The sequence below is a fragment of the Orussus abietinus genome, unplaced genomic scaffold (assembly GCF_000612105.2).
Source record: "Orussus abietinus isolate OABI.00-Male unplaced genomic scaffold, Oabi_2.0 scaffold50, whole genome shotgun sequence".
Taxonomy (NCBI): domain Eukaryota; kingdom Metazoa; phylum Arthropoda; class Insecta; order Hymenoptera; family Orussidae; genus Orussus; species Orussus abietinus.
In genome coordinates, this window is record NW_019394232.1 from 212,612 (window position 1) to 222,468 (window position 9,857).

At 42.5% G+C, this 9,857-nt stretch overlaps 1 protein-coding gene across 3 annotated transcripts; it reads left to right on the forward strand.

Moving 5' to 3' along the window:
• Positions 1-221: 221 nt before the first annotated feature.
• Positions 222-9,552, forward strand: LOC105703447 (spondin-1). 3 transcript variants are annotated; one of them, XM_012431855.2, is made up of 17 exons: positions 222-367; positions 2,023-2,218; positions 3,533-3,773; positions 3,984-4,170; positions 4,313-4,477; positions 4,547-4,670; positions 4,823-4,953; positions 5,221-5,455; positions 6,153-6,321; positions 6,422-6,815; positions 7,354-7,555; positions 7,754-7,924; positions 8,086-8,208; positions 8,497-8,684; positions 8,890-8,968; positions 9,051-9,113; positions 9,193-9,552. In XM_012431855.2, the coding sequence occupies exons 2-17, from the start codon at positions 2,026-2,028 to the stop codon at positions 9,363-9,365; spliced, it is 2,838 nt and encodes a 945-aa protein (XP_012287278.1). In that variant the 5' UTR covers positions 222-367; positions 2,023-2,025; the 3' UTR covers positions 9,366-9,552. The 3 variants fall into 3 exon arrangements, with proteins under 3 accessions (XP_012287278.1, XP_012287279.1, XP_012287280.1); XM_012431856.2 differs by having other exon boundaries at positions 5,221-5,410; XM_012431857.2 differs by lacking the exon at positions 8,086-8,208.
• Positions 9,553-9,857: the final 305 nt, after the last annotated feature.

Below are 9,857 nucleotides of genomic sequence, written 5' to 3' on the forward strand. Positions count from 1 at the left end.
AGTAACGCGAGCGTGAATCGGCAATATCAATTACGGCTGCGGTTTCCCCTCATTGTATTAGTGAATCAATGGTAAAGTTTCCCAAGGGATGGTAATCAATGGAAAAGTTGGTTAGGGACTAGGGGTAAAAGCTTTAACCCTGCGCGGCGGATGCGCGCGCAGCTGCCGCCTCGGGGTACTTCGGGCTGCAGTGAGTGGCGCGCGGCAGTCGGCCGTGGGACCGCGAGCGGGCAACACGTGCTTCGCTTCTCCGCTCCCGCGAGTACACGTGATCGAGTGTTTGTTTCTCTGCTACGGCGTATCGACAGCCTGCGCACTTACTTTATTTTCTTCTCTTTTTCGCTGCACCGTGCAAACATTCAAACACGTGAGTATGCGGAAAAAGGGGCCGACGCGTTTTTACCCACCGCCCGTTAGATCCTAAGGGAACGAAGAACGACCCGAGGAGGGATTACGCCCGGAAATTGATGGATTATAAGTTATATCACTGAAAAGTTGATTTAACTTATAACTGTAACGAGACAAGGGATTACACCTGGAGTTACGTTATAGATATCCTAAATTCAATTAGGGAAAGCTGCGATTTATTTAAATTATAAGAAACGTAACTCGCTCGAGACAAAGATCACCGGGAAGATTGAAAGCGGCTCTGGGAGTCTTTCGGTCCTGGAATGAATGTCCCTTAAAAAGTTTCCGCGTAACAGATTCGATACACTTTGCTCGATCACACGTGTGGTCCAGATGCTGAAGAAAAACCTTGATGACTCCACATTGCCGTCATACTTATTGCCAGTCTGAGATTGTGCTCCGCCACGTGCCATCACTCTCTCCAGTCTAAACAATGAAAATGCTAAAAATTCCCGTCAACATCCCTCAATGTTATTAATTTAAAATCGTATAGAAATTGTCATCGACAGTATGTATATTTTAGGCAGTTTAAGATGAAATATGTGAATCCTTCGAACCCTTCACCGGGAAGCGATAATTAGATTTTAAAGATGACGCCTCGGTGCGCTTCCTCGTAATGGAGGATAACGATCACTTCGGAAGGTAAGGGTGCTTTTATCGGGCACTCATCGGGGTCGTTCGATTTATCCCCTGGGAAGTAAAAAAGCGCGAATGGATTCCTCATGAAGGATAAAGGAAAGGGCGAGGTCCGCCCAGGGGCGTAAATCCTGGAGGAACGACTTCCGGTCGCGTCGGCGTCCGGAAGCGATGAGGCATGCACGAAAACGGGATTACGCAAGGAAATCGTCTCGGATTCGTATGATCGATGGCTGGTTCAATGAGATATCTGTTGCATAACCCGGGGCTACCTTGACCGAGGTTTTTTATCGCCGAGCTATCCAATCCGTTTAAGCGCTTCTCGTGGTGGAGGCGCTCCGCGGCTCGAATGCTAAAGGTGGCTCGAATCGGGAAACTCACTTCACGTTTACTCCATTTCCGTGGGTAAAAGGCGAGACGCTGAAATTGATCGGCTGTTTTTTATTAAAACCTGATTTATTTCAACGCCGAAAAAAAAATTGATAAGTAACCCAATGTACGATTAGCGAATGTTAACCTTCTTACGGTAACTGCTTGATTCATCATTTCTATACATTTGCCTGGACTGAAACTTTTATAAATTTATTATTTCTTAACTAATTTCATGGTTGTATGGGAGTGCAATGATATGGTGTTGGATTAAGTTTTGCCTAAAGAAACAAATAACACTCGCTCTTGTTCATTGTCCTAAGGTATATCCTCATGGTCAGTGAAATCGATGAAGCCTGATAACGTCGGGAACACTCGCGAGCGCGCACTTACACCCTTGCATTTATTTTTAACCCCGAATTAAGAGATTTATTGCATTATCATAAGGTGAAGTGAAACACGTCGAGGAACTTGATCGACGCCTTTAAAACAGGGTTTTCTAAGTACCTACCCATGTTTTTGTTATACGGTGTAATTTAATCTCTGTCCAAGAGATCATTTCAATTTTTTAACCGATGAAAATGTGAGAAAATTTGTATGTGACTGCAGATAATGCCGAACGATTGGCGCTCCACGATAATTCTGCTCGCCGCTGCAACAATAGGCTATGCCATTAAATGCGACCGCAGAATAGCCAACACAACAATACCCCGTTCTCCCCTTGAAAACAAATTCCACATCTTCGTGAGGAACTTCAACGATTCCGAGCATCTTCGCTCGTATATTCCCAGGACGAAGTACCTCGGTAAGTACTCGAATGGATCAGGAAGATAAGAAAATGTACCTAGATGTAAGGAAATTATTTGCTCCAAATTATGCGGCATGGAATTATTGTTTACAACAAAGTTCGATGATCAGGATGGTTTTTCGAGATTTTCATCGCGCCTTTCTCGTGGCGGGAATTCCAAGTAGAACTGGCACATTTTAGTCAGACACCGGACTTCGTACTATCGCGGAATAAATTTCAATCCTTCCTCCTGGCAGAAATCCCAAATCCACCTCGAAGACGTTTGCATTGGGGAAGTCTTTCTTAGCTAATTACAAAAGTACAGAGAGGGCGTGATTTCTTAATTCCCTCAATCGGGGAAACTCGGAGCCAGCTTGAAACCAGACGAACTTTTGTATACCAGGAAAGTTCATTAAAACTGTCGGACTGCCGGAGAAATATGATTTTTTTTTCCTTCCCCTGCTTTAATACTTCATTAATCCGCCGTCAAGTACACCGAGGCGTTTTAATTAGCAGCAAAGTTTCCCCGTAAGGAGAAAGGCGCAAATTAATTCGGAGGGCTTGAACCGCTATCGAGAACTCCGATCGATATTCGGCTGGTCAGACCGTCGAAAAGAAAAAAAGAAAGAAATTCCTGACGAACGGTTTTCTTCCTTTATTAATTATACATTTTCCCCGACGCTTTAATTAGAGGGCCATTCACCCCGTCGGATCTTTTTGTCGGGATTTTAGGAAACGGGGAAAAAGAGATCGGCAGGGCTGGATCTTCGACTTTACCGCTAAATTTCCGTAAAATATCTCGTGGGAATGCTCGAGTATTGTTTTATGCCTTTGGAACATTTTTTTAGTTTTTGAAAAAATGTCTCATCAGCCGTGGAACTTGATTTTGGCGTCGCTCGTCGTCATGGAGATTTCCAAGATGGCGGCTCTGTCTCCACGTGGAAATAAAGTACGAATTGATGCTTCTATCCTCTGCGTAGTCCATACCGGGCGCACTACTTGCGATTAAATTCATGCTAATTGCCTGGGAACCAAATTACCGGGAACCGCGGACGAGGCAGTCACTCCTGAAACAATTGGGAAAATTAAATGCGTGTCCGCTGCGAAGGTCTTCTGGAAACGCAGCCCTTGAACGCGTCGGTCTCTCCTCTGCGCACATTGGGGAAAATGACGGAAAAGCTAGGCAAGGCCTCAAAAGTAAAATTATTTTCCAACGAATCGTCAGATTGGGTAGATGAGTAATTTGGACGTTTATTGCCAATAGGAAGCCTAATTGTTATGTACGATTCTGGATCTATTTTATTTATTTCTTTCATTTGTTCTTCCATTCAGTAACCTTGGAGGGAACGGTCGAGGATGGCATCAAGGGGAAGTTCACGAGGTTCTTAATTTCCACCGACAATACAAATGACACCTTGGACGGGGGTTCCTTCGATATTATAAATGGCACTATGTTGGCGGATTATTCCCCAAGGTGTCCAAAAGCAGTCGTGGAGACGACGAAGGTTCCCAAGGAAGACGTTTCCGTCATCTGGACAAGTCCTCCAGAAAATAGTGGATGCATCATTTTTAGGTAAACATCTGTGTCTTTATATTTTAAATTCGTTACGAGCATGACATTTCATTAATATACGGTATACAGTATGATATACATGCCTCTACTTTTAATTGAACTTAAAGCACTTTAAATGGACATGGACCTTCATGTCCATTTAAAGTGCATTTTGTGTTTCTGACCTTATGACCGAGGCGATAAATATGCAAACTCTGTCTGATTACGCAGAGCCACTGTGATGGAAACAGCTGATATCTGGTACATGGACGAGGGTGGTTTAGTTTTGACTCTTTGTCAAGACTCTAAAGTCGAAGAAGACGACCAAGGCCCGGTACTTCCTGAATGCTGTGCCTGCGACGAAGCCAAGTACGAAGTCACCTTCGAAGGGCTCTGGTCAAGAAATACCCACCCCAAGGTTATTAAAAATATCGAAGATAATCATAAAACAGGGCTTCATTGAAAAAAAAACCTCTCGTTTAGAAATTAAAAAAAATGTAATGCATGGGTTTAAAAATATAAAAAATTGCATTTCTAATTAAATGCTTCACCTGTTGCAGGACTTTCCAAGCAAAGGATGGCTGATTAAATTCTCGGACGTGATCGGAGCATCTCACACCGTCGATTATCGATTCTGGGAATATAATGGAATGGCTAGTGAAGGATTGCAACAAGTCGCTGAATATGGCTTGACTCGCAGGCTGGAATCGGAGCTGAAGAATCAGGTATATTGTTTATTTATTAAAATATACCTGGACTTGGAATTCTGTAGTACGAAGGGATTTCTATTACAGAGCGAACATATCAGAACGATTATCAAAGCACGAGGTATAAGTTATCCTAATGTAACCGGAAGGACTTTTGCTGTGTTTCGGGTCGATCGTAGACATCATCTTATGTCTCTGGTTTCCATGTTAGGTAAGATTTATTGATTTAACCTGGTTTTGTACATTCACGAGCTCGTATGAATTTCACGGCAAAGTAATTCTTTATCTTCATGTCTCTTGTATAAATAAAAGTATCCGTTGTACAATGTATATCAGAGTGTCTCGAAAAGTACTATTGTTTAGATCCTTCCCCGGATTGGATCGTGGGTGTCTCGGGTCTGGAATTGTGCCTTGAAAATTGCTCCTGGATTGAGCACAAAGAGCTTAATTTGTATCCATATGATGCGGGGACTGACGACGGGATTACCTACATGGTAAGTAAGCCCACGTAATTATATCATTTATCTTTCGATAACATTTAGTCACTTACACCTAGAATTTATTCGAGGACGAAATTATTCAATTTTTTTTCTATTTAATTTAATAATTTAATTATTCAATTTAATACATTCTGAGATGTCAAGTAGTGAGTCTCTCGGTAATTGAAAATCTTCCGTGATCATTGTATATTTTATATAATGTATTTTATTGGAAAATTTTTATTTATCTAATGTACTTGATGTAATGGTGATTGCTCGTAGTCACCGGACTCTCCCTCGGACCCTAAGGAGCCGATTAGAAGGATCACCTCCACCTTTCCGAACGACGAAAGGGCACCTTTCTTCGACCCTACGGGACAAGACATGAAACCTCTGGCAAAGCTGTACCTGAATCGACAAAGATTGTATGAAAAGACTTGCGACGACGTCCCGACGGAAATCATCGACACAGGTGGTTCCCCACGTCCTGCAAATGGCGAGAAACGACGCAGGCGTAGCAAGTATCACATTTTATTTTCTTCCCTCCTTATTTCCTCCCCTGCAAGTACACGGCTTCTTGTCGCAAAAAAAAAGTCCTCTTCTCTCCCAGATAGAGAAGAGATACAAGACACAATGACGAACCAAAATTAATTAAATATGAAACAAAATTAAGTACACGCGATGTATCGATGTATCAATCATATATTTGAATTAATCTCTCATTGCAGAATTTAATCTTGGGAAGTGGTTTTAAAAAAAGTACTTCGTGCCTATCTATCTAGTTTATCTTTAATGTAATATCTTAAAGAATAGTTTCAAGCTTTCACGAGGAAAGAAATATTTTACGGAGCATTTTATGCAAATTGAGGTAACAATGGTATGCATGATTCCATATCCAGAATTAATCGCTTTTTTATTTTCCTGCCAGTAGTATGTAGTGTTGACATCAATTCATATTCATTCATTTCTTTTTAATATTCTGTAGATGAGCAATATTTTTTAATGTCTCTTCGTAAACAGAGTCTAGTTAAGACGTCAGGATGAATTATTAAATATTATGAAAGTTGTATATATTCATGCATGAAATATGAATTCCATTTCTGAAGCACGACTAGGATCGATCATTCGAAAGATTCTCTGATAAACTTTGTTGCATTTTCGTACTGAATTTCACGTAATGCCGTTCGGATTTAATTTATCTATTGTTTATACAGAAGCGTGCAGAGTGTCGTCCTGGGGTCCTTGGGGTCCTTGTTCTGTGACTTGTGGAAAAGGGAACAAACTTCGGCAAAGGCGGTACCGAGACGAAGCAGCAGCCTTGACAAACGAGTGCAACACGACATTGACGGACCGGGTGACATGTTTCAGTGAAGATCAACAATGGTAACAATCGCGGCTTTCGACCCCCTAAGCCCATACATGAATTCTTTTCATCTTCTGGTCAGTCCTGGGGAGAAGGAATTAATTCCGCTTGCTTTTCCAGCGACACGAAGGGTCCCAGGACCACGGGGATGCTGAACACCGACGCCTGCCTCCTGGAGGAGTGGAGTGCCTGGAGTTCTTGTTCCTCTTCCTGCGGCCCCGGGAGTAGGACTCGGTCCAGGATCTTCCGGCACAAGAACTTCCGGAAGCACTGCATGGCCGAGCCCCATGGACCCTCTCTTCAGCAGACCGACGACTGCGACAATAATCCCTGTCCTGGGGAATCCGGCGAGAAGGTAAGCGACGACCGGTCACGAGGACGACAGGATAACCTCGAATCCACCTCCGAGCTGGTGGACGAGAACGGTGACGAGAACGACGAAGAGGAGGACAGTGACTACGCGATGGAGGACATGTACCAGGACGAGATGGAGGTAACCGAGGAATGGTTGCAGGTACGGCACCCTCTTGCCTTCTGGCCAGGGTTGTGTTTCCCTCGTTTAATTGAAATTACGATTAAAATTGTAACTTTTTTCTTATTTGTTTGAACAAAAGTCAGGACTTTTGTCAACCCTGCTTATGGCTACCCGTTGGTCCTAATTCGGAAGTCGCTAATTTGCTTCACACATATAGGTGTCATGTCACGTGGAGACGTGCATTACCCCATATATATACATATATGTACACGTAACGAATCTCATCACTTCGACCCATTATTAATTGCGTGACTCGATTATTCGACAGCTGCACCTGCACCATTTCTCGCTAAATCCATCCATGGCATTCATACGTAAGTCATGCGTCACCTTCTTCCGAGGGCTTCTCATCTAATGAGTTCATAGACATTTGTCAGCGCATGTTAATTAATTATTAATATCCATGTATACGATATAATGTCCAATTGTCGAATGAGATTGTGTTTACTTGCTTTGGGATGCAAATCGAGGCTTACAGGACGATTGGGATATATGTTTTTTTTTTTTTAATTTGCAGAGGTGCACAAAAGGTCGCTATACAGAGTGGTCCATGTGGTCCCCGTGTTCGGCGAGTTGTGGTCCAGGAGTTAAGGTCAGGTCGAGGCTCGTTAATACGAATTTCGACTCCGAAGACGAGGACCACGCCGAATGTAAAATCCAACAGGCAGTTTGCATTGCGGAGATACCGACCTGCGACTTCACCAAAGAAGACGCGGAAAGTGAGTTGATACTTTGAGTTGATACGTGAGTTGACTAATATCGAACACTTCGTTTGGTATTAAAAAACACGAGAAATTTTTCTAATAAGAGCGTCTAAAGGCGGCCGACGTTTGGTCCAATATCCCCTGCACGGTCAGAGGAATTTCGACCGTATGTCGAAATGGCTCCGCGTTCAAAGGGTTAATGCTTGTCCGCAGAAATTTGCAGCGAGCCACAGGCGAGGGGAAGATGCAACGGCAACTTCCTTCGGGCTTATTTCGACAAGCATACAGGACAATGTCGGAGATTCAGCTATTCGGGATGCGACGGGAACAAAAACAATTTCCCTACTACGGAGGACTGCAATCGCGTTTGCAAGAGCTACCAAAGTGAGTCATAGAACGAAGATCCCTAAGTTTATCGATAATTATATATAACATCGGGAATTGTTAAACATCTTTCAGGTACATCCATACCTTTTATTATACGAAATACTAACAAATCCATTAATCTTCCTCTGTGCATGCCTACATTAAACGCTTAATCTCAGGAGAGCTTAAGGCTAACATGTCGGCGATAATGAAAAATTTCAAAGTCTCGGTGAGCAGCGTACTTAGCTACCATATTCCGGTTCAAGAGCAGAGAAGTACGAAGACCAAGCGAGCGAGACATGGTGGTATTTTTGTAGATTCATGTACTAACTTCTTTTAGTTATCCGATAATTCATGGTAACCAAGGACTGTTCCTGAAATTCTTTTCGTTATTTAAGGTGATGTGAAAGTGGCGTCGAAAAGGTTTTGTTTATAAAACTTTCCTCCCAACTAGATTTACCGAATAGTTTGAAACTTCACAACGTGAATAGGGAGAAAGTTTTATGAACGATTGAGCCTTCGCATCCTTTTAATCTATTGTCCTCGTCGATCCTAGTCGATCTCGTTTTTAATGAATCTTGAATTAACAGCCGATACCACTGATGCTGTTGGGGAAAATGCGAGTCCCCAGTTCAATGGAATTGAACTCGACAATCAAGTAAAGGAAGCTTCTTCCGTGAAAGATGCAACAAAGGTGGATTGCGAAGTCTCGGAGTGGAGTAAATGGTCATCCTGTCAAGGCTGCCGAGGATTTACCACTAGTACTCGATCCATTCTGGTACAGATACTTTTAACATGATCCGTCATCAGATTAGTTCCCTAAAATTGCATGTAATTAACACTATTTCTACCGGGATTTTGTGTATACCTATCTCGACCAAAAGGTTTTATTAAGCGACGTGCAAGCTTCCTAGAGCTGTAAATAATTTACAGTGATCATTCTTATTAGATTTCTGAAACTTACGTTTGATCGTCCACCTTAGGTGAAACCTCGCAACGGAGAGAAGAATTGCCGGAAGAAGCTGTTGAGGAGAAGAAAGTGCCATAATATCCCGCCATGTTGTAAGTACTGATTAAGAAAAATAGAAAAGATACGGCGGAATTGTTTATTGCCTTTGTTGAACATTTTACCTCCACGTTAAAGCGAATCAAAGTACACAGCGAAGAAGTTTCCGCGAACGGAAGTCATTGATGACCCGTAGCGAAGGTAAGCTCAAATATTAATTAACCTAATTAAAAAGAATATTACAGGATGTAATATTAATACAAACAATGTTATATTGTAGTTGCCTCAGTGGACTGTGAAATGTCACCGTGGACGCCGTGGTTCCGTTGCAACAATTGCAAGGGCCAACAACAATACAGAACCCGAAACATCAAGTTGCCACCAAGTCGACTGGGAAAACGTTGTTCACATATTGTGGAGTTTAGACCTTGTACCGAATTTCCTTGTATGTAACGACTTGCCTAATGTCCGGCACAAAAATCAGAGGTTATGACGCATTGAAAAGTATCATAAAGAAGACCTCTTTGATGCCACTTTTATGAACGGTGTCGCTTAGTATCCATTCCTCGAGAATGGGTACTTAGCGACTGGTTGTAATAAGACTTACTGTATTAACAATAAAAACTGAGATCATTGCCAATCGTGCATCCTTTCAATCACCAATCCTTCATCACTCTTCCTGATTGTTATTAGAAAAAGCTTTGAATTTGAATTAGCTTTTATCCCTGTGTACCGCTGACGTGAATTCACCTCATTTAACCCCTGTGTACCGCTGACGTGAATTCACCTCATTTAACCCCTGTGTACCGCTGACGTGAATTCACGTCTTTTTACTCCTGTGTACCGCTGACGTGAATTCACGTCATTTTACTCCTGTGTACCGCTGACGTGAATTCACGTCTTTTTACCCCTGTGTACCGCTGACGTGAATTCACGTCTTTTTAC